This window comes from Amphiprion ocellaris, chromosome 15, assembly GCF_022539595.1.
Source record: "Amphiprion ocellaris isolate individual 3 ecotype Okinawa chromosome 15, ASM2253959v1, whole genome shotgun sequence".
NCBI lineage: Eukaryota > Metazoa > Chordata > Actinopteri > Pomacentridae > Amphiprion > Amphiprion ocellaris.
In genome coordinates this window covers 11,048,450-11,074,175 of record NC_072780.1, presented here as the reverse complement: position 1 = coordinate 11,074,175, position 25,726 = coordinate 11,048,450, and the positions used below count along the sequence as shown (strand labels likewise).

General features: G+C 40.6%; 1 protein-coding gene across 1 annotated transcript; it reads right to left on the bottom strand.

The window, feature by feature from the left end:
- Positions 1–277: 277 nt before the first annotated feature.
- Positions 278–25,572, bottom strand: cpne4b (copine IVb). Its single transcript, XM_055017844.1, has 17 exons — positions 25,283–25,572; positions 25,050–25,124; positions 20,335–20,525; positions 15,639–15,818; positions 13,212–13,283; positions 12,852–12,926; positions 12,236–12,319; positions 12,035–12,124; positions 10,267–10,365; positions 9,956–10,042; positions 8,082–8,141; positions 7,851–7,984; positions 7,551–7,605; positions 7,265–7,316; positions 6,511–6,644; positions 5,841–6,077; positions 278–1,273 (listed from the first exon to the last, which is right to left on the bottom strand). The coding sequence occupies exons 3-17, from the start codon at positions 20,503–20,505 to the stop codon at positions 1,142–1,144; spliced, it is 1,662 nt and encodes a 553-aa protein (XP_054873819.1). The 5' UTR covers positions 20,506–20,525; positions 25,050–25,124; positions 25,283–25,572; the 3' UTR covers positions 278–1,141.
- Between the last annotated feature and the right edge of the window lie 154 nt (positions 25,573–25,726).

Genomic DNA, 25,726 nt, shown 5'->3' with positions numbered 1-25,726 from the left:
TTCATGCAACATGATTATACACTCAAACACAAGCACTACACACAGACACAAAGTTGTTTTTGTCACCCGGAAAAAACCATTTTCATCAATTCTTAGCAGACGTAATGTAAACAGTAGTCCTGACATGCCAAAATGCAATCCTAACTTACAATTCTTAATATTTTGCTATACAGATATTTTTGTTTCTAAAACAGAGGTGAGCACAGATAATGTGTAATAAATCACTGTACACACACACACACACATGCACACACATACACACACATACACACAAAGATCAAAATGAGAAAACCAAAGTGTCTTTATTATAATCAACATGCAGAACACAGAAAACAATTTTCGCCTCACAGATGAGTTTCTACCACACGCTTGTCTATCCTCCCAAAACTCTTTACAATGTAAGAAGGTTATTAAGAAATTATTACAATTATTCAGTTGTTCATTTCCATTTAGCAAAATCTCAAACAACTCTGTAGAAAAGAACCCCAAACACCCATGTCGACCCCCGAATCTCACACAAATGACAGAGATACTTTATTTCATAACTAGCAAGCGGCTACTAGAGATTGGATATTAGCGGGAGCTGAATTATGCATGCAGGTCTGCAGTACACTAACAGGAATGCTACCATCCCCATAAATAACATTTGCAATGCTAATTCTAAGCATTTTGGGTTAAGCAGTCTCATATTTTTTGCTTTTCTACTCACAGATCTTTTGGTCTATGTACTTGCTAGTTATCTAAATAAGGTAGAAGTGTCATTTCTTTCACTGGGCTATGGAGAGTCTGCATGCTGGTTCAGAAGACTGTTTTTAATTCTATAAATACCTTTCCAATATACAGTAGATAGTAATAATATCCCAGGTGATGCCATTGTGGCCAAACATGCGATAGTCATCAATGGAGTAGTTCAAACTGTTTCACCAGAACAAGCTAATTCTCTGAGCTAGACTACTATTTGTAGTACTGTTGCGTGTACATGTTTATTTGTGTATATGTGCTTGTGCTTTTGGACTTGTATATATATTATACAGTACTTAAATGTATATATATTTATGGTTTATGTATATATATATATATATATATATATGTGTGTGTGTTTGTGTGTGTGTGTGGAATTGTGTATGCGCATAGTCCATTGTCAGGGGCTGAAGGTTCTTGTGGACTCGTAGTCCGACATACACTTGGGTTTAATTCCTTTCGCATTGTAGTAATCCACCACCTGGTTAGGGACTTCTGCCAGAACACTCTTAGCCAGGGCAGCTGGGGAGGCCTGGAAATACAGAGAGAGAGGAGGAGACAAGTCACCAATACACACACATCAGCAGCCATGCCTGTTTCCAGGACGCTACAATTTACTGCTGAGCCCAGTGCTGTCAAAGGTCTGGACCAGCGAGACGGATGTGATCAGACAGGCTCATCTGACAACCTCCAAAACATGCCTGCTTTCACCTTTTTGTTCCCCATAGCCTGGTTTCTATGTGTGCAACAAAACAACACAGCAGAAAAATGCATCATGTCTTGTCAGGCTTTGCACAAAGGGATGTCTTTACACTGTGCAAAAGTAAACGACCAAACATGCTAAACTACTATAATTTATGGTGTATGAGTTAATAATTATGAATTTTACTATTTGAAAAACGGTGTGTGGAAATCATAGACTATAAAAAAGCTGAATGCAGCCATTGTGATGACTTATTGGTTTGTGGAATACGCTGTGATGCCTCAGGTTTAGTAGTTGGCTGGAGAGAATGTGAGGACGTTGCAGTGGGATAAAAATTTTTAAAAAGCCACAAAAACAAATCAAAAATAATCAAAACATCAACAAGACAAACAAACATAACAAAACAAAGCAACAAATAATAACCCAACATATCTGAAAAGGGTGAAGCATGAGCTTATTTACTCCTATCCCTTCTCCATCTCGACCATCAGTCACTCAGTACCCAACTCCCATAGTTATTTATGTAAATATTTACAAATAAAATAAAAATAAATATCACAAATAAACAAATATTAAATAATTGGTGATATACTTGTGTCAAATATACCTTGTTTTATCATCAATTTTACGTTAAATGGGACAGTGATTTTTCAAAATGAAAACTATGCTGTATTCAAAACCTCTTGAAGCTATAAACTAGGTCCAAAAACCTATTACAAAAATGCTCATTGAGGTAACAAAGCAAGTGAGAAGTATGGCCATTTTTTCGTAGACTTCTATATAATTAGACTTCTTTTCAAAGCAGAAGTAGTCGCCCCTTGCTGGTCATCGGGAAAAATGCAAGTTCAAGTCTTTTCTGTATTGGTTTCACCTTTCAGACCCAGAGCCTACATTTATCTTTTATTTACAACTTACAGCTGTAACTTCAAATTCGGGGGACCCTTGCAAAATACTAATGGGAAAATGCATTTTCCTAGCACAAACAACTGCAATCTAAAAGTAACAATTTAGGTTGGAAACCCCCAAACTGAATTAGGAAATCCCAATAGATTACCACGTTCTGTGACGTTATTAGGAGCTTCGTTGCTAGAATGCACACTTTAAAACTGAAAAAAATGTCACTACCAGCAAAATTCGCTGGATTTTGGTTGAATTATTTGTGAATGTTCTTCTTCATTTTTAACATTTCTTTTTTTCCACCAAAAAATGTTCAAAGATCTCCCAAAAATGTTGAACATGTGGACATCAGAAGATTCACTGTGAAAATATATTTTTTTTCCACATTTTCAAACTTTAAAACGGGTCAATCTTGACCGCAGGACGACACAAGGGTTAACAAATCAGAGAAAATCTGTAAAATAACACCAAAAAAATTATTTACCATTTTTCAATCTTGAATACATGTAGGATTTCTTTTAATATACAGCAAATATCTGTATAATAATTAGATTTCTGAAGTTTTAAATACACCAAAAAATAGTGTAATTTTCTGATCAAACATGTAAAATGACAGGATTGTGATGTGGAGATTATGCACAGTTTTGGTCTGGTTTTTATGCTCAACATGTAAAGTCATACATCTTTTGTGAATCTGACAAAAACGGGAAATCTGTACATTAAGTTGTTAAAAAAATGATAGTGGCAGTGAAGTGAAGCAAGAGGGAGAAATCCTCATCCCTTCTTCCAACGCATTTATGAACACACACACACTCATAATTACACACACACACACACACACACACTGTGCAGCCACTTGTCTGCATGCGCACACATGCTGCCAAACGCACACACACTTCTGAATCCTCAAAGTCACAGAGTCTGTCGTACTCCGTCTCACATAATTCCCCGAGACAATGCATCATCAAAGTGCACCCACCCCAACCTCTTCACCCTCCTCCTCCTCCTCCTCCTCCTCTCATTTCCAGCCTCCCCCTCTGCTCTCCCTCCTCTGCTCCTATCTACCTGTTATCCCCCACTCTGCCTGTCAGCCGGCAGCTCTGTCCTGCTAATCCCTTCTGAAAAGAAACGACAGAGCAGAAAATCACCTCTCCACCTTTGTCACACACTCCCTCGCTCCCTTTTGTCTTTAGCTCCGGTCTCCCTCCGTTGACACCCCTCCAACGCCGTCACCAGTGGACCGCCTCTCTCCCTCCACTCTTACTCATGCTTTCATATTCATTCTTGACTCTTCCCCTCCGTCTCTCTCTATACACCCTCAGCCACAATGCACGTTGCTGCTCCTTCCATCATTTCCTAAGCTCTACCCCACTTTCTCTTGCTGTTTAGACAAGATATAATTGGTTAATTTCCCAACCTGTCACAGACCAAACTCACCATAACAGACCCAGCAGATCTCATCCGGGCATAGCCGGGGCCAAATGAATGCCATCAGAAGAGAGATACGCACACATCCATGCACACGCAAACACGCAGAGACGAGCTGGTTGATGTGTTTTGACGAGCACACCAAGCATATTACGCCCACACACACTCATTACGCCTCCAATAATACCCACCAAGTACACACACAGGCACACATCAAAAATCACTCCATCATTCCAAGGTTTAGTGCCAAAAAGATGTCCTCACCCCTAACATATAAACCCCTTCTCAGACATGGGATAGGATACGTAAAATTGGTGGCATCATCTATCTCTTTCAGTGTCACCATTCTGTCACTTTTTACATTAATGTCCCTCACAGCTTCGTTCGAGCGTACACATGACAGTGATGGAGGGAGTCCTGGTATGTGCACAATATTTGTCATTCAAGCAAGATTGGACAGCAAATCAAGGGGTGTATAGGACACTAAACACGTAAATTCTCTCCATGTGTGCTGATAATCTAACGGCTATTTTATAAACAGCAAAACACCCCGATAGCTGTGATGGAGCTCACGACTCAACCTTAGGATGACCGCTATGTAACAAGTGATTCAACTGTAGATCATAAACTGTAAATCCGTCTGACTGCTAACCTTTAATAATAAAAATAAAAAAAGAACACAGTGTGACTTGTTGTTAGAGCCTGATTGATCTTGTCTCCATGTTGGGGATAATTTAGAATTATGAGGAATTAGTGAAGTTACTGCTGTTGTTCTACATGCATAAATTTGCACAGCTTTCTTGGAGACGCTTATATGGATCCTGCTGCTGTGTCCTGTTAACATTTTTTCAAAACCTGGATTACGTTCCAATCAATCTGAACTGTTCTGTCTTCATTATAGTGACGTTGTATTTTTATGGACATTTGTAATAGATGTGAAGTTGCTGGGCAAATTGAGCAAAAAATATGTTTCATGATGTGCCTTTTGGTGATGTTTGTGGGCCAATATTAGTGCTAGAATGTGGAAAAAGTCTTCCCTAAACTGCTTCATACAACTGCAAGTACGTCACTTGTGTGTTCCCATCTGTTCATATGACAGCATGCAGTTCAGGCTCATGTTGTGCTGAAATTGTTACAGAAATTTACTAGGTCCAACACAGTAAGTGCTAGTCCTGACTGGTCCACACCAAGAGAAACTAAACATTTTCAAGATTTGTTCATTTCAAGGGCTGATAGAGTTTCTGTTCTTACTCATTTGGCATAGCAGGACCCCTAATTGCGATTTAAAAGTTTGGTGTTGCAGTACAAACTCAAGAAAACTGTGCAGTGAGCTGCTTCATTTACACTTGAATAAAAGTGCTGCTATTGTTGTGTTCAAATGAAGTCTTCAGGCTGTTTCTGTTCGAGTGCTACCAATTTGTGTCTGTGAGCCATGGCTAAACTCATGGCATTAAGGCTATATTTGAATTCAATCTCATTTAAATGAGGCAGACTATATTATTTAGTCATTGTGCTGTTCAGTGCAGAATGAGACAGTCATGGTGATTTCTTTGCTTGTCTTCATGTGGGGGCACTTATATTAAGGGATATCCCAAGCAACAAGTTTTTTTGGCCCAATTTTTGCGCCAAATCCTTTTTCATACTGATATTATTATAACACTGAAAAACAGGCAGGCTACTTAATCGGGTTTGAAGTCAGATATTTTTGCTACTGGCTTTTATCTGGCCGAATATCTGGGCACAATCATGATTTTGATGGTTTAGACTAAAGTAAAGAAAGTCGAAAATTAACTCTTATTGGTAACCCTTATTGTGTCATTGTTTGATAGTAGCACAGAGTCTCAAGTATTGTGCAAGTAAGTGACACTTGCAGCCCTTTTTAAATGTGTAACCCTGGTAAAAAATTTCCTAATACTCCTTCAATTTCTTGTGCTCTTTTATGTTGGGGAGGCTTTAACAGGCTGGTATCCCCCGTAGTTATGCTGGATGTGGAAGAGTCGCAACACCGATGCACAAAAATAGCTGAAAAACAGCATCTAGTGCAAAAATCCCCCCGACCACCACCACCTACGTGCTTGAAGTCCTTGAAGGGGACAAACTGGACGATGTCACGGAGGACAGGCTCGCCTTTGGGTGAACGCAGGATCCCGTCGTCCCCGTCCAGTATCTGCATGTCTGTGAAGTCTGCGTTGCCCACGCCCACGATGATGACGGACATGGGAAGGTGGGAGGCGTGCACGATGGCCTCCCGCGTGTCGGCCATGTCGGTGATGACGCCGTCTGTCAGGATCAGCAAGATGAAGTATTCCTGGTGGGGCAGGTAAAGGTGACAGGTGGAGGTGAGAGAGAGGGGGGGAGATTGGTGGGTGAAACAGAGGAGGGTGGGGGGGAGGAGGAATAGAATGAAATTTGTTTTTAAAAAGTGTCTCCTCATCGGAGGGCTAATTTGAATAAAACTCCCCCTAATCCACTGGAGAGCCAGAGAGAAGCGGAAGGCATTAAGGCAGAGAAGAATCTCTGCGCGACAATTTATGAGTGGAATTAAATTAATATCAATCACTGCCTCCCCCCTTCTTTGCAGTTCATCTCTCACTGCTCATCTTTCACCTCCGCTGATATCTCACTTTCCTGTCTCTTCATTGCTATTTGTCTTCCCCCTGCTGCTAGTGCAAACATCAACAGTCACACCAGGACCAAAAGGATTCAGTCCTTTTTTCTATTTTTCTCATTCTCTCTCTCACCATGGCCTCTTTGGTGTGCATCTCCTCGGAGGCGGAGGAAGCCACTTTCTGGATGATTGGGGCGATGTTGGTGGGCCCGTACAGCTGGATCTTAGGGAGGCAATTTTGGTAGGCCTCCACCACCCCTTGGATTCCTGCAACAAACACATGCAAATGTCGCTTCTTTCATCTGCTTGTTCATTCATCTTCCTGTCTATCTGTCTGCACATGACCTCGCAAAGTCAAAGTTCCTGCATTTGCAAAAGTATCCGGCGAAATAAATCAGATTCTGCGCGTGTGACTGCGCTCGAAGGTCACTGGGCATTTTTCAGAAACCATTCCCTTACAGTCCACGGAAACGCTGCATGACACACACACCCACACGCACATATACACACACATATGCACACACACCTTCGCAGCAGGAACAGCAGCTATGTGGGGAGAAGAGCAAAGAAGCCCATTTCACACATACAGATTAGTGTTGTTTTTCTCTGTTTCTTAGAGCCTGAAATGCTTCCTGCAGCATAGTGACAAATCTCCCAGCTGCATGTACGTGTGTGTGTTTAAGTGTGTGCACGCCTGTGTGTATTGTGATAGGAAGAAACGGAGGGAGGTTACAGATAAAGAGGGAAAAATATGGGACTGACAGCGAGGGAAGAGATGAGAGGCATGCAGCGGTGATATTGTAGGACTGTTGTGGTTCTGTGATGCACGGATGTGAAACTTTCTGTGGAGTCTGTGTGTGAGCAGAGTGAAGCCCTGTGCAGCTCACCGGCACATTCGGGGTTGTCCTCGTCAAAGTTCACGGCGAAATCATGCGAAACCTTCAGACAGGGCAGAAAACACACAAGTCTTTTACTGTCACAACAAACCGAGCGCTCAGCACAACATGTTCAGTCCAATTTACAGGTTGACAGATGCATTCTCGTTTCATGTTGATCAAAAGCAAGCTGTGCCTCCAGAAGACACCTAAAATCAAAACCTAACACCGTCCAGAACTCTCCCTGCTACTGTAAACACACACACACACACACATAGATAGATCCCAGATGCCCTACCTTAAAGTCAGGTGGTATCAGAGCTCCAAAACCAAATGCTGGAAACATTTTATCACTGGAAAAAGAGAAAAAGAGGCATGATTTATTGAACAATATGACATAAAGGACAGATGGAAGGTCAAATAATGGGCATAATGTGAGATTTAGAGACTTTTTTACACTGAAAGAACATAGAAATGCCTTTATTTGGAGACTTTTTTCAAAGGATTGGATCCTCAGAGGGAAAATGTAATGTTTGTGTGTGTTTGAGTGTGTGTGTGTCGGCATTAGGTGAACGACGATTGATGGATTGAATCCCACCTGTCATAGTCTTGGCAGATCTCCCCCACAGCCACCAGCGCTTTGAGGTACTCGTTAGGCTGGTAGGGGTGGATGTAGTGGAGGGAGCAGCTGTTTCTGGGATCCCCGTTGGAAGCCGTAAAATCTATTGCCACCTGGGACAGAAACAGGCACAGCATGAGTGGGCAGGAACAGGCGGTGATATACTGACGTAAATATTGAGGATATTATACAGTGTGTGAGAGCGCGTACTGTGAATTGAATCTGGCAGCCTCCCATGATGTAATCCAGGAAGGAATACATTTTGATGATCTGTCAGGAGAAAATGTTTAAGTTTAGGCTTTATGTCATGAACTGTTGAGCAGAGATGAAAATATAGACAGTCTTCACGGCCGCAGAGGGGGACGTGTTTCATAAAGTGGTGCAAGGCTTGTTTCTCGCTTGAAATGCAATGATACGGAACACGTAATCGCATGTGATCGTACACATTAATGCCCTGACATATACACTACCGTTCAAAAGTTTGGGGTCACTTACAAATGTCTTTATGAAAGAAAAGCTTTTTTTTTTTCAATGAAGATAACGTTAAATCAATCAGAAATACAGACTAGACATTGTGGTAAATGACTATTCTAGCAGGAAACGGCTGATTTTTAATGGAATATCTCCATAGGGGTACAGAGGCCCATTCTCACTAGCAACCATCACTCCTCTGTTCTAATGCTACATTGTGTTAGATAATGGTGTTGAAAGGCTAATTGATGATTAGAAAACCCTTGTGCAGTTATGTTAGCACATGAATGGAAGTGTGAGTTTTCATGGAAAACATGAAATTGTCTGGATGACCCCAAACTTTTGAACCATAGTGTATCATCACATATGCCATTGTACACACATAAATGTAGATATACATCTGTACACAGTGTTCAGCAGGAAATTAGTAATGTATGCAGCGCATGGAGCAGAAATGATAAGACTCCTTCCAAAGCAGAAAAGCTCACACGGTTCGGTGTAACTGTATTCAGAGTGTGGCGATGCTTGAAATTATCGCTGAAATAATTAGAAGATTAGCTGTCTGGTCAAAAAAGCTACTCAGTGTGAGGATTTGCTTCTTTTCTTTGTTTTATATCAATGCAGATTTATTATCTTTTGGCTTGTGAAAAGTGTTGTGACAACATTTGCAATGTGAAGGTCAAATCCTCAGCTGTAAGAAATGCGTTTGGAATTTTTCAATATTATCTGACATTTTAAAGGTTAACCCTCTGATCGCCCAAAACGGCACAGTTGATTTAAAAGGAAAGCTATCTTTAAAAAATCTCCAAAGTTATGCTATTTATCAGATCCAGAAACTGTAAAAACACATAGAATTGTGTGATTTTCAACTTTCCAGTGGTCCTCGAACTACTCATCCATGTTTCTGTCAGAAAATGTAAGCCTAAAACTGTGATGTTTCATGACAATCACTTTATTCTACATGTCGTATTGAAAAAATCACCAAAAATAAACAATTTGGATTAACTAGAAAATGAAAAAATTTGTGCTCTCAAGCACAACCATAAAGCTATTAGTGATTCAACTGTGACAAATTGTTAAATTACAAAAAATCAGGGACTTTTCAACAGAGAAGATAGAAGACAAGTATAGAAACAAATTTAAATTGTAAGTAGTAAAATATCTACAGCATGGAGAGTTACTATTGTTTTTCCAGTGTTGTTAACATCTATTGACACATTGAAAAAATTTGATTCAAGGTTTTCTCCAATTTTTCTGGAATGAATAATCAAAGAAATTCAACTTCTAGTTTTTCTCTTTCAGAATTTATGGCATTCTAACTTTGCTAAACTACACAAACCACATTGTTGAGTTCTTTCTATTTCTAGCCATGATTGTGCTTTTTCCATAAAGGTGCAGGATGATATATTTCAATGAAAAATTAGATCGTGAGAACAAATGTGACAACAGCAAACATTCCCTTCGGGTTCAGAAGGTTAAACAATTAATCAACTAAATAATTAGCTGGCGAATGAAAACTGAAAATAATCAGTTGTTGCAGCCGCCACAGAAAAATACCCACAAACAAAGATCGATTGCAGAAAATACAAGGAGATGATATTGTGTTACATCACCTTACAGTGGTTGAGAATGACAGTACCAGAGTTCCTGTAATTTTTCTTCTTTATCTGATATTTAGGGTTGATGCATTCCCACTGGATCTGGGCAAACGCACACACAAATTATGTTAATGTCGGTGTAGAGGGAGTCCAGAAAGGAATTGTCTGCCTAATTATATGCACAGCACATAACAAAACGCCTCCACACTGACTCCAAACATGCATATAATTGTAAAAAAGGATCAAACTACAGTCCAGATAAAGAAGCCAGAGTGCCAGCTTTTCTTTCATCTGATATGAGCATGTGCAGAAGTGCATTTTCTTACCTGTTTGCCCTCCTGCTCTGCCCTCATCTCCTTAAACGTGGTCTGAAACTCCCCAATAAAGTCATGTTTTCCATTGGAGTCCCAATCCCAAACCGTGCACTGGAACGGACACAAACAAACACGCATTCATTCAGTCAGAGCCCAGCTGCAGCACTAAACGCACACACTTGCACTCGCAGGCATGCAGGGAAATGCCATGCTGAATGATTGATAAGGTGGCGTTGGTGGGGGGGCAATGGAGCGGTGAAATATTAATCTTTGGATGCTGAGAGGGACGCAGCGTAAGAGACGGCTTTATGAGTGCGTGTGTGCGTCGCAATAGTTTGTTTCTCTCAGAGGACCTACTAGACAGGATAAATGACCTCAATCAAGCGAGGGTCAATGGGCCAAGGCTCAGCGCATCATAAAGGAACATCGCGTAATTTCAAAAGGTGACAAAAAGCACCAATATCTGGGCTGTCCGACAATCAATAACATTCAATAAAGTGTGCCAGTGGAGACGGCCGGAAACATAGCAAAAAATCTGCTCTACAAAGGTCTAATGACTGACTCATTTAGCTGTAGAGCTTTGTGACCTTCTCACCTAAGGTCAGCCGAGCAACTAGTGATCAGAACCAATTCAACAAGACCTGATTAAAAACAATGACCGGCAATAATCCCCTTATTTCCTGCCTTCTACTTGAGCTGCTGAGAGCCTGCACCTGAAGTGTGTGTGTGTGCGTGTGTGTGTGTGTGTGTGCGTGTGCGCGTGATCATCTGCAGACTATGTGCGTTTGTGTTTTTGACAGTAATTTTTGGGTGTGAGGGAGCGAGCGCTTGCTTTTGCAGTCGTGCTTCCACTCGAAGTTACTAAGAGCTGTGCTAGAGAGTAATGAAAAAATGAAGAGCCCCTGTTCCATTCCCTGAATACTAACTGTTTGACGGGGGAGAGACCGGGAGAAAGAGAGACGCCGACGGAGGGACGGAAAGAAAAGCAGAGTGGTGGAGAACCGGGACGGAGGACAAGTACAAAGGAAGAGACAGCGACACACTGCAGAGGAGGGTTATGCATTTATGCATTGGTCAGTTTAGACCCTTGTGAAAAGAAAGCAGGGGTCTGAATAGAAATCTCTGCCCTGCCATTTCTCACTATAACCCTGATGCTTCAAACAGGTAGCCCTGGAAACCATAGCCGATGGCGTGCACGTGGGCTCGCGAGTGTGTGAGCCCTTTCTCCTGCTGTCAGGAGCCATGCAGAGTTAAGATGCCTCTGAATATTTAATGAACAAGCTTATGTTTATTCATGGCAGGAATAACTGTTTGCAGCGGATGTGCGACGTCCACCGCTTTACACAAAACGCACACACACGTCGATCTATTCTGCCGAGTAAAGGTGAGAGTTTAAGATGACCACTGGGCTCTTTCACACCCTTTAAATAACAGAATGGCATTAGGAAACACAGAACATGACCCGAACTGAACCCTCTGAATAAAGACTGGATCACGCCATTTTATCCAGTTACATACCTGTATGTGTGTCTGTGTGGTGCTTTACTTGTGGCTTGTATGTGGTAAATGAATTGAAACACCTTGCAAATAAACACCGGCATTTATTCAGGTGCTGTTTGGCCTTGGTGCTTTAAATGAGCTTTGCAGGAACCTAAATAGTAAATGGAGCTGTAGCCAAGGTTTTCTCACACTCAGGTTTTTGGAGATGGTGTCTAATGATAAATAAAACGATGCTAGCGTTATTTTGGACCTGCTAAAACACTTCCATTTTCAGACTCACCTTCAGCTCCCTGTCGTGGTCTCCACTGCAGAGTGTGTTCAAGGAAACTTTGAAGGATTTCCAAACTGGGCTCAGGTTGTTCATGACCGTCTGTGCACATTTAACGCACACACACACACACACACACAAAAATCACACTTATCATTAATCACAGATCCAAATTAGTCGCCTACATCTATATACGTGTGTGCATGTAATTACCTCAGTTCTGTGCACCAGTGACTCAGTCCCATCATCATTTATTCTGAAAATCTCCAGGAAAGGGTCTGACTTGCTGAAAAAATCCTTCAGAGAGAAAACACGCATGTAAGGCATTCCCTCAGAGCTGCCTTTGATCACCATAAATCATTCATACACTAACAGATTCATTATTTCAAGCCCCCTTTCCCTCACTTTTCCCCTTGTTTCTCCCATCCATCCCTTTCCTGTCCTTTCCAATTTAACCACCCCTCCCGCGCTGTCTTCCATCTTTCCCCCTTGGGTGCAACTTGTTTGGATTAGTCATCCGTGGTGTGTGTGTGTGTGTGTGTATGTGTGTGAGTGTGTGGAGGCTGAAAATTAATAGAGTTATCTGTGTGTATGTGGTGAGGTTGCTGAGATAAAAGGGGGTTATTGAGGAGGGAGGGTACCCACCATCTCAGCAGGTCTCCTCTAATGCCAGATTGTACTTCTGTGCATTGTGTGAGTTGCTTCGGCATCAATTCCCACAGCTCTACTCATACACTCACTACACAAACATCCTCCTAACAGCATGCACACACCAACTCAAAAGAATATTTCAGCTACTTTTCAAAACTGAGCATACAATAGCACCAACCTTGTCATCTAGCTTACGAGCGCTGAAGGAGAGTTCGACGTAATCGTCATTACCTGACAGCTCCTCTGCTGTCACCTGTATAGAGGAAGAAGAGGAAGGTGAGGAGGCAAAGAGAGAGAGAGGGAGACAGACTCAGAGGTATAAGAAGGAGGTGAGAGAAAATGAGATGGAAATGAGGAACAGAACAGATTGAGCGGGCAGCATCATCAAATTAATTATCTTCAGAGTGTCTGAGTGCAAGATGTGGTGTGTGTGTGTGTGTGTGTGTGTGTGTGTGTGTGTGTGTGTGTGTGTGTGATTTGTGCCAGCGTTAGGCATGTGTAGCTGAGGTGGGCTGACTTTGGAAAAGTGTTGTCGTACCATTATGGAAGACTTCCCTGCAGTGTTTCCCTGTTTGAGAAGAGCTTTGGTCAGTTTCCTCTGTGAGACGATCTGCAACAAGCAGGAACAGAAGCACAGATTCTAAAAAATCAGATCACATCTTTCACTTTTCCCCTTAGAGGTTAGCACTTCTCCTTAATGTCATAACACAACCACTAACTTAGACATCCAGCAGACACAAAGCAGCATGGTGGAGTCACCGTTCTCGCTAAACTGTCAAATGAAATTTCCTCTGGCTTGGCGTTACTGTTTTGATCCACCAGCTCCTGAGAAATCTGAGGCTGTCTTCACGTATAACCATTTAGTTCCAAGCTGGTGCCGCACAGGTGCCTTCTGGGGTTGGAGACGCTGCTGAAGGCTTTACATCAGGGAGGTCAGTGAGACGCTTGCAGAATGAAACAGCAGCAAGAGCATCTCAGGTCAGACTGGACAAGAGCATGGTTTGAAATTGTGGGTTTTCGTCCGTATTTGTCAAGAAAAAAAAAACTCAGTCTACATGAAAATACAAATTCTTTGCAGATGTTTTGTGTGATCAGGACTTATTACTGGAAAGTCGACACATCAATATTATTGTTCGTTTAGCTTTATGTCAAGATTTATGACTGAAAGCCTGCATGACATTAAAAAGATTTCACAAATCTGAGAAGATTTTTGTGTTGCCATATTCATATGCCACAACTTTAGCTTTCATTTGGATTTGCATTTATGCCCACCCAGGGAATATAAGTAACCACTCCTTTGGACCTTCTTCAGACTTCCAAAAACTTGTTTTTTTAAGTGTTACAGTTGCTAAATTCATCTTTCTTCTGTTTGCTGCTGGGAATTTAGTACACAGTGCATTTTTAGAGGGCTTTTGCTGAACATATCTACCTACCTACAGCCGCACGAAATATCACCAATTGCTGTCTACTCACTATTGTTAATATATTAAAAAAGATTTATTATAGCAGCTCTAAGTCTGACAACGTGTCTTGTATATTTGTTTACTTGCAATTTGTAACAATATTACTGACACGGTGCACCTATGGCAAGCCTTTCCTCTGGCTAAATTTCTCAATTATGACAAGAGGAATTCTAGGGGGCTTCCACTGTACGCAGAAAAAGAAAAAAAATGAACACACTAATGTCACGGGTTATTGAATATAACATAGTTTTAGCACAAAACTTCCTGTTGTCTGTGTCATCTTTGACTAAATTGATTTCTGTTAGCAGATCGGTTACATCCTTTCACATTACTCTGATATAATTTGTCTTTTTCGTCACAAAATCCTGGATTCATAGTAACATCCAGAATGTTGCTTCTCATACCCAGATGAAACATTTGTGTCTCATATCAGTAAAAATTCAAAATGATCCTCTTTTTGTCATTTATCTCAGTTCTACCAACTATTGTAAATCCACCAGCTTTGTTGCTGACAGCGACTCTGACAATGATCAGTGAAAGCAAACACTTCACTCGTCCGCACAACAGACTGGACCAGAAAGCTGTGGGCTGCTGTTCTCGCTTCCTATTTCCTCTCATTCAATATCACATTTTATGGTAATTTCCTGAAATCAACATATTCAACTTGTTAATGAGTGCTACTGCAATACAAAATTTCTTTTTCAAATGCTCTAGGATGTTGTGTGAAGGATGTAAATAGAGCACATCTTTAAATATTGATTATAACGACATCATTGAGAGACTGTATAGTTTAGCACATAGAAATTCTTTGAGAACATTTTGCAGCACCTTCAGGGCTTTACCTAACCCAAGGACGTAGAAAACGCTAGGTGAAGAGCTGCACAGTGACAGCAGCCGACCTGAAGTGAAAAGATCACATTAGGATTCAATCCACTGCTGAAGTTGGCCTTTCACCCTGATTATAGAACACGTTACCTGATACATGTGTGTAACATCCCAACATGCTCAGTGAACTTTACAACCGATTATATACTCCAGTCTATAGTTTTTAACATCAAAGCTCTGCATTCAAGCATGCATAGCTCTGAAACTGACTGTCAAGCTCTAACCAGCACACCAACTGTAAGTGCACTCACTGATGCACATAAATGCACCTCTGGTAGAAGATTGCTCACTTCATTTCGGGTTCTGACGGTGAACTCAGTCTTACATGCCATCGTGTTCGGATGTGCTCCGTATATGAACTTCTGCGTGACCTACCTAACGTGCTGTTTCACATTCAGTCATATAAGGCTGACTCACAGGAGATGTCTGTTTGATGAGTGTAACAAAAAAGAGTGTGACAGCATTTATGAACTACATGTAAAAGGGTGCGATTACAGTAAGTGTCCCTAAAGGCTCAAGAAATGTTGCTGTATGATTTCTCATCTGAGCTGGTACTCATATGTCAAACCAGTCGTCTTGCTTTACGCATTTACAAATAAATAAGAAGACACGCTGACCTGTCCTAAGGTACACTCCATGGCTCCCAGGAAGTCTGCATCACGGAGGCCATTGTTGCCAGAGCTGATGTCGTGAAGTTCAAAGCGGAGCCTCTGGACCTCCTCAAAGTAGTAATCCACCAAGAAAATCTTGGAGAAGACCGGGCTGCTGCTGCTGCGGATCACCTCTGTACGGTCCACCTGTAAACACACATGCAGAACTTCATGTTTAACTGTCTGACTTATGTACTTTTGGCAAAAATTGCACTGAAGAAGAGTAAACAAAGTTGATATCCACTTCTGGTGGCACTTATTTTCTCAGAAACTAGCAGTTCCTATGAATGTAGAAAAAAATGCACAATTGAAATTGCAAATGTTTGCCTTAGATTTAAAGCAGAGAACACTGCAGCCAGCAACATAATTTTACTGTGTACATTCTGAGAATATTTGGCAAAACTTTCACCACAGTAGGAAGGCTGAGGACTGCATAAAATGAAAAAAATGTAAATGAAATGCAAATAGAAAAATAAAATATTCTGTAATTTCTTTGGCTTTAACTGGCATTGTTAAGTTGATTTGTGAATTCAGACATTAATTTCTCTTTTAAAATGACTGCAATTCAATTAAAAATGAAAGAATTAACTGCTTTGCAGAATTTGTAATATGCAGAGTTATTATTTTTCAGCATTATTGGATAGAAATATGAACAAATACATATATAATACATATATGAAATTTTGCTCTCTCTCTCTCTCTCTCTCTCTCTCTCTCTCTCTCTCTCTCTCTCTCTCTCTCTCTCTCTCTCTCTATATATATATATATATATATATATATATATATATATATATATAGAGAGAGAGAGAGAGAGAGAGAGAGAGAGAGAGAGAGATGTAAATGAACACATAGCTAGATTGATCAGAACACCTAGTAATAAACAACACGACATTATTCTTTTGTTATACAGACTTCAGTATATGAGGCAGTAAAAAAATGTTTCTCAAGGCTACTTTATTATTGTCAGCTTCACTTCAAATTGAGTTTTTGTGGTCTTTTCAAAGTGGCCTGAAGTATGAAAACCTCATTCAACAAGCAACACACTGTGCATTGATTTGTGAGCCTCAGCAGACTTCAGCATTGCAGCAATTACTGCAAATAGCCATTACCACATTGTTTACACTTATCAACTTGAGAACTGTGGACATTGATTTTTCTTGATGGCTAAAAATCATGCAAAAGCTGTTTGACTACACAGAGATTGGAACTGTAGCTGCGGCATTGATCTCACACTTTTTCTTCTCTCCGACCGCCTGACACAGAAAGGATTAGAATGCTGAATAAAAGTCTGTCACAACGTTGCCAGCAAAAGCTATCCAACACTAGCAGCAACGACTGGGCTCCTTTTATTGTCGATAACCCTTTGGCACACACACACACACACACACACACATGCACACAGAGACTAAAGTGAATCGCACACCAGCAGACTCCAAATACACACAAATTTTGGCCTATTTCTGACACTTACCTCAATAGGCCGGCGACTCATTAAAGGAGAAAGAGTGGAGAACACATAAACACACTCACCCAGCGGCTTGAACACACTCTCTCAACAATTATCCAATTAGGAGACTCTGGATCTGATGGGCAGTGATAACATTTGTCCATTCCCACACTCCCTCAAAGGGGTTTATCGCAACACAGTCAAAAATTCTCCCCCTCTCTCCCTCTCACACACACAAACACACACAAAGTAGCTTTTTGTGGTGTCTCCAAAGACAGAATAATACTACACTATTTTCTGGGCACTTGCTCTTGAGCCCCTGTGGAAATAGAATGTGTATATTTGTGCATGCATGTATGTGTGTGTGTGTGTGGTAGTGCAGCTTTCATTTTTGTATAAATGTGTGGCATGTGGGAATCTACAGACGTGCATGTACATCTGTTGTGTGGGTCACTGTAGCGCTGAATGTGCGATGATGGATGCGTGGGTGTGTATCTACATATTTAAAAGGAAGACAGCGCACTTAGTATATGTCTGTCTGTCCTAGAAACACAGGAAGGAGAAAGAAAAGGAAATGAGAATCCACTTCTTCTTAAAATTGGTTTATCTTGTCGCTCTTGCTGCCACTGTAGAGGCTTCAATGGAAAAAATGAAATGCTTTGTAAAGTAGGAGATTCCATTTAAACATCCCGAAAGAGAAGCTGGATCTTGGAGGCAGAGGGAGAGGAAGGTAAACAACACTGCTTATCCATTTGTATGTACTAAGCAATCTGCTCTCTAGAAGGAGCCATCCATCAGCTATAGCTGCTTCTAGGGTCACAGCGGTTGGATCCTATCACAGCTGACTTTAGATGATGCACATTGGACAGGTTGCCAGTTTATCCCAGGGCTAACACAAGGAGACATATGCATGATCAGGCAATTTAGAATCATCAATAAACCTGCTACACACATGTTTGGAGTGTGTGAAGAGGCCAGAGCACCCAGAGAGAACCCATGGAGACACAGGGAGAACATGCAGATTTTACTGGGAGGTGACAGTGCTGATCACCGCATCCCCATGGCATCCACATTCTAGGAGAGTAGTGTCTCCATCTATTTAGGATTTTTTTCAGTGTACAATGAGCCCAATAAAACGCCCAAAATTGCAGGAAAATGTAGCTTAGTGCTCTTCTTATTTTCAATATCAAAATGATTGGGGGAGACAACTTGCTTTTGGAAAGGTTAAAAAAAACTTCCTTTTTTTTTTTTTTTACAGTTTTCAGTTGTAAGTTTTTTGAACACTTTACTCAGTAACTGTCTGACAGAATTTCCCCATTTTGTTACATTACAGATAATAAATTGTAGAAATCACAAAAGATGTATTAATTTAATTGATCAAAAATCTATATTTTTCTAAATGGTAATTAAATAAAAAAAATCATATATAAAAAAAATCCTAATTTACATGGTAACTGTAAAAAACAAAACAAAGCAAACAAACAAACAAGACAGACCAAAACTGTACATAATGTCCACATGTAAAGTCTTTATTTTTATAAATGGCAATTCACTCTTTCATAAAGTTTGACTATGAAACTATACTATTTCTGCTGTAGTTAAATCTGCAAAAATATGATTATTCTTACTGATATTAGTTACTATTTCAAAGAAAAATTATTATTTCTAGCATTAAGGAGTGAAAAATGATACATAACAGGTATCTTACAGAGTTTATCTGTTTCGTTAAATTGCAGATAACATCTAGCCAAATCACAGATATAAAATATTAATTTGCATGTTAACTGTAAAACAATAAAACAAAATATACTAAAAAATATTTCTGGAACTCTACATAATGTCCACATAAAAGATCTGTGTTTTAAAAAATGCTAATTGAAACGTTTACAAAGTTTGACCGTACAGTTACACTATTTTCACTGCATTTAAATCTGCAAAAACATCTTTCTTTTATATATATTTGCCATTATTTTAAAGAAAAATATGTATATTAGAGATTAAATGGGAAAATAAAATGCAAAATATTTTTTACTGTTATTTTACTGATTTTTCCTGTTTTGTTAAACTACAGATAATATCTAGTAAACTTACAGGAAAACCACCATCTGTACAACATCTGTATTTTTACAAATAGTATTTGTTCTTTTGTAATTGTTTGACAGCGAAACTACATTCACTGTTTTATTATATTTAAATCGGCTTAAAAAATCTTTATTTTACAAGTGTTTGCCATAATTATTGCTGTTTTTAAAGTTTTTTTTATTGATACAATATACCATCTTTTTATTTATTTCTTTTTTAATAGCGGAAGAGCCCACCTTCAATATCAAGACTTGTACACCACTCTACAAAAGCTGCGATTTCTGGTGTGACCCAGCAGCAGAATCTTTTAGGTATATACCACATTGCTGCAAATTGAGGAGCAAATCTCTGGTTCAGTTTTCCGATGGGGTCCTGCATATAATTCCACTATTCTCTTCCCCATATTCACTGTCTCTTTCCACTGCCACTATAAAAAAGAGCCTAAGAAATGCTCCAAAAATTGTCTTAAACAAAACTGTGATTTCTATTTACAACTAGCATCCATAATTTATAAGAACCAAACATAAGGCGTAATTCAGTATGAGAAGGTTAGCGGCACAATCACAGCTCTGCATGAGAACTCAGGTCCTTGATTACACACAATCATTTAGTCAAACATAAATTCAATGACATGCTTGAAGAATTTCAAGTGCTGTCTGCAGAGAAGTTACAAAGATTCATTTGCAAGAGAACACGAAAAGAAGATGAAGACACTTACTGTATGTTCCCAGTCTGACTGGAACATCAGGTCATGGGCAAATGGTGTAGAAATGAAAATAACTTTGAATAGCTACAATAAAGTTGACAATGAGGAGTGGATCAAAGTTGTAGTAGAAGCAAAAATCCGAACAGACATTAAAGATAAAGTGTTCAAACTCCAAATGCAAATGCAAATTTTATCATTGCAAATCAGTTTTAGGCACCCACATATAGAACACGTTGACTCACCCACCTGCAGCTCTTATTCAGAGTATTTTACGCTGGGTGAATCAGTGTTATGAGAAAAGACAACACGTCTTGACTGATCACTCTGACTGAGCATTATACAATTGTTTTCTGGTTATGAAGCAGCATTTTTTTTTCTGAACTGGAGACACGTTTACTTCTCCCTTCCACCCCACCCCATTACCGTACCTCAAACCACTGGCCATGTGACTGCATCTTCAACACCACGCATGGGTCAGGTTTGGACAGGGCGTCACGATCCGCGATCCCCCGGCACGCCACTCTCAGCTCCACTTTGGTCAGGCATGGAGAGCTGATGAAGCCCAGCGTGGCCTCTGCAGACTCGTAGATGTTACTCATGCTGAACGCACAATCACACACTGGAAGGAGAGAGAGAAGGAGAAGATATATGGTTCATTTGCACTTAATTTGCACTTGATAGATAGATAGATAGATAGATAGATAGATAGATAGATAGATAGATAGATAGATAGATAGATAGATAGATAGATAGATAGATAGATAGATAGATAGATAGATAGATAGATAGATAGATAGATAGATAGATAGATAGATAGATAGATTAAAAATCCATTGCACTGCAGTTTATTTGAACTGTTGTTTGTCTTGTCATGAGCAGATGCAGTGGCCCTGACTAAGCACACAGCGCTCAAACTGTTCAAGGTCAGAACTCTGAAGCCACTTAATACCACACAAGGTCCACAAATGCACACAAACACACATGTATTGTACAGTATAAGCACAAACACACACAACCGTGCGCCTACATATGTTAACGTCAACATACATGGTTGCATAGCGTCCACTAACTAGCACAAAGAAGTGCCTACAAACACACACAAGCGTACACAAACATACACACAAGCATATAGCGAGCTCTGCTGAGTAACCAGAACATATTGCCGGGTTTCTCCTCAGGTTTCTACAGTGTATAATGTTCACAGTCCCTAAATAGAATACCGTCAAGCTTCCTAATCACTGCAACACCGATTTTTTTCTTTTTTCCCCATGGAATGAATTGTTTAGTATGTGACACATCACCATTATAAAATATTTAAATATGCATATGGGTGACAAAAAGTAGAAAAACAGAGGCTTCTGCAGAGGTGTCCTGCATGGCATTATGCAATCAGCATCCAATCGTGCATATACATATAAAAATGCAGAGCAGGTCCAGTTTGATCTGATTCTGTTTCATGATGACAAGAGGAAAAGATCTAAGTGGCTTTGAAAGAGGGTTGACTGCCGAGGCACGGATGGCAGGAGCTTCAGTCATGAAGCTCAACTGGCTGGTGTGTCAATAAGCAAAATGACTAAAGTGGTATCTGCGTTTAGATCGATGGGAAAGACATCAGTAAGTAAGGTTGGAAACTGTGGCCAACAGCATGCATTTGATGAATGTTTGTGTGAATAGAGGATGTCCTCAGACACTCAGCAAGAGCAGTGTGTCGACAGTTACATAGCGATTTTATATGGTATGTGCAGTAGTGATATTATCGTAGGGATGCGGTGCATAAACATCTCATTAGAAAGATGAATGCACTTTTGAAAAATTGCTAGTGAGAAAAAGGTGTCACGGTGAGATGAGTCATACTTTAACATAATCTTAAGTGCTTGTGTGGCGAACGCTCAGTGAACAATCCAGGCATGAATCCTTGATCTCTTCAATGAGGGAATCTGGTGGCCTTTTTTGCTGGCATGGTTTGGGAATCATTAAAAGTAGGAGTCATTATAAATCAATACAAAGTTGTTCTGAGCAATCATTTTGAGATGAAAAACTGTCTTCATGGGTGTGGTCTCTACCAGAATAACAATATCCCCATCCAAAAGGCATGAGGGATCACTGAACGGTTTGATGAAAATGGTGTAAATCATATACTTTGGCCTTTAAAGTCACCAGATTTTAACACCTATGGGAGATTTTGGACCAACGTGTTGGACAGCGATCTAAACCAACATAATCACAACACCAAATGTGGGAATATCTTTTGAAAGAATGATGCTCATCCCTCCAGTAGAGTTCCAGAGAGTTGGAGAATCAATACCAAGGGGCACTGAAGCTGTTCTTGGAGTACGTAGTTCCCAAACACCTTACTAAGACACCTTATGTTGGTTTTTCTTTTAATGTGTCCCAAGTCTTTATCTGCTGCTTTTCATTTACTCAAGCTCCAAGATAATAGACAACTCCACCAAGTAATAAACTAACAATTAAATATACATCAAGGAAGTCAATGGAGAAGCATCTCTCAGGGGCATTTGCACATAGAAACAGCATTCAATATCACATACACACGAGGCTGCTTTTTAATGGGTTACACGGGATACTCTACACATCCATCAACCACCGACGCAGGTGTTTTCAATTATTCCGCTTAATAAGGCTTCTTCTCTGGACCGTGGTGTGTGGGTGTTTGCACACTCAGCTTGACACTCTTCATTCTCCTGCTAGTTTTTTGCACCTGTTCAAGTGTTTACGCCTTTATGATTCTTTAAAGTACAAAAACGCCCGAGCTCACATAGTTCCAAAGCATATCTTCATCAAGACAGTGTGGGTGCACAGGTCCTTTAACATAACAGTTCAAACTAGAGAGGCGACACATTCACATAGAAAATCCAACAATTCCTTCTGTTTTTACAGTTTGTGACTCTGGTAAATGGTGTCATTTTTCAAAGCTGGTGGGTTTTGGGCTTCACAGATTGAACCTAAATGCTTTTCTTAAACAAACTGCTGAGCTGCTGCACAGTGAAATGTTTGAGTGGAGCTCAGGATGAAAGCATCAGAGCTGTTTTACATGTTTTTATGTTCAGCTAATATAATTTCCTCTGGACAATGTTTGTGGTGTTAGAAGTGGACGTTTGTAGGGAGTTTTCAGTTGTAATACTTAAATGCATAAATATTTGCAGTGGTGGTTTCACTGCAAGCATCTACTGATGTCACCAGTGAAGTAAATAAAAACAGCATTTGTTGAACTTTACGCCTCTCAGTGTCTGCAGTTAGTTTAGCTGAATCAATGCAAAGATATTTCTATTTTTCTACATGACAGGAATGTCAGTGAAATCCAAATGCTAAGAATAAACAAGTGATCTGCCTGGTCACAGATCCCACTTTAATCCAAAATAAAGACTTTGCAAGGAAATGAACTTGAAATATGAGCCACCAGTAAAAGTTGTGATCAGACAGAAGGGCCTGTATTTTATCTTTGGAGAAGTTTAACATGTAAGTTTGTGCAGCTGATCAGTGGTGAGGCCTGTGGATGACTGGAGATGTGTGTGGACACTTAGACGAAGCAGCAAATGTGTTGAAAATGAGTTGTCTTCTCAGAGTCTTGAAGATGTTTTGTCAGAGCTAAGAAAGAAGTAAGAGATCCTGCAGGTGATTGTTGAGTGGTGTTGAGGAATTTGAATGTAGAGGAATAGCAAAGAGATTTTGAAGATATTTAAGCCATAAGTTGTATTTTATTTGTTTGCTGTTCTCTCCCATTTGTAGTGAAGAGAAGTGATTTGACATGAAGAATGTGATTTGTGTGGCTTTGAAATTGTGTTAAAATGTAAAAATGAGTGATGAGGAGAAGAGTGTGACTTTTTAGTATTGTGTTTTTTAGCGTGTTCTTTAAAAGTTGTAGGTAGATTATCTTCTTTTTTTGATTTTGTGGATTGTTTTTTTTTCTTTCAGTGTTGATGTCACCGCCTTGACGAATAGAAGAAAAGGGCAAAATTTGCCAAAAAACTTCGTGCCTTCGTGCCTTCGTGCCTTCGTGCCTTCGTGCCTTCGTGCCTTCGTGCCTTCGTGCCTTCGTGCCTTCGTGCCTTCGTGCCTTCGTGCCTTCGTGCCTTCGTGCCTTCGTGCCTTCGTGCCTTCGTGCCTTCGTGCCTTCGTGCCTTCGTGCCTTCGTGCCTTCGTGCCTTCGTGCCTTCGTGCCTTCGTGCCTTCGTGCCTTCGTGCCTTCGTGCCTTCGTGCCTTCGTGCCTTCGTGCCTTCGTGCCTTCGTGCCTTCGTGCCTTCGTGCCTTCGTGCCTTCGTGCCTTCGTGCCTTCGTGCCTTCGTGCCTTCGTGCCTTCGTGCCTTGCTTATGGGTAAATCTCCTGGTTTTCCCTTTTTCCAGGATCCATCCTTCAAGTCCAATCCAGTGACACTCCACACCACAACCTTTCCACTCCACTATCATCCTCGACAAGGTTCCCACCAGGGATTCGAACCATGACCGTCCACATGACAGACACACACCCTCTGTGTGAGCTATCTGTCACACAAGGTCCCTGGTGGAGTTTGTTGTAATGATGGTTGCAAGAGGTTGTCATGCAGCCAAAGTGTAAAAAGAGCCTTGAGCTGGATTCGAACCAAGGACCTCCTGGATGAGAGGCAGATAACTTACCACTGCACTATCCTTCCTACTGGGTGTAGCTGTTAGTTTTCGTAAATGATGGTACACAAAAGTATTAAGGAAGTGAAGATAATAAAGGTACTAAGGTACCGGGGAGGCAAAAAACTTACCTCTACACCACCTGTCCTACAAGATGTTGCTCTAACTTTGCTTAAATGATGCTATCAATTAGTACTGGCGCAACCAAACGACAAATAAAAGGTGTGAGTGGAGATCTAAATCATGTGAGGTTTGTTTCTGAGACTGAATACACCCAATCTCATCTGATCTGCAAAGCTAAGCAGGGTTGGGCCTGGTTAATATTTGGATGGGAGACTACCTGGGAATACCAGGTGCTGTAAGCTTTTTACTTCTCCTCACAACCTGAACAACACACTGCTAGCGACAGCTATCAACTAAAACCTCTTGGTTTCTTTATTATACACTCTATGAGGTGGATAAGCTGCAGCTCATGCTGATTTATTGCTGCTTCTGGTTGGAGCCAAAGAACAAAGGCTTCACCTGTTGGAGCAGCTGATGTCCTGCAGCCTCTTCACCACAGAAAGCCTCTGACAGCTTCAATTCTTTATACTCTGACTGCAAGACACCAATCACATAGGAACATTTACATGTCTGGAACAAAGAGCTGAGCTGACACTCAACATATGTTTGAGCATTTATTGATAAAGACATTCAAACATGTCTAGAGATAGAACACCAACGCACGGTGTAAGAAAGGTCAGAACAGACTTCACCTGCTCAGGAAACTGAGGTCCTTCGGGGTGCAGGGAGCAATTCTGAGGACCTTTTATGGTTGTGTGGTGGTATCAGCCATCCTGTATGGACTGGTCTGGTGGAGCAGCAGCATCACGGCTGCAGACAGGAAGAGACTGAAGAAACTGGTTAAGAAAGCAAGCTCTGTCCTGGGCTGGTGGTAGACAGGAGGATGATGACAAAGCTGTTGTCTATCATGGAGGACATCTCCCACCCCCTGCAGGAAACAGGACCATCACCGGCAGCTCCTTCAGGGACAGACTGCTTCACCCACGATGTTTGAAGGAGGTCCTTCCTTCCTGCAACAGTCAGACTGTGTTCAATCAAGCCTGCTCCCAGTAGTTCAGATCACCCATGAAGTAACTGCAATAAAATGTAAATAAGTCAATATGTGGAATTTCACAGGTTTTTTTTTTTTTTACAAG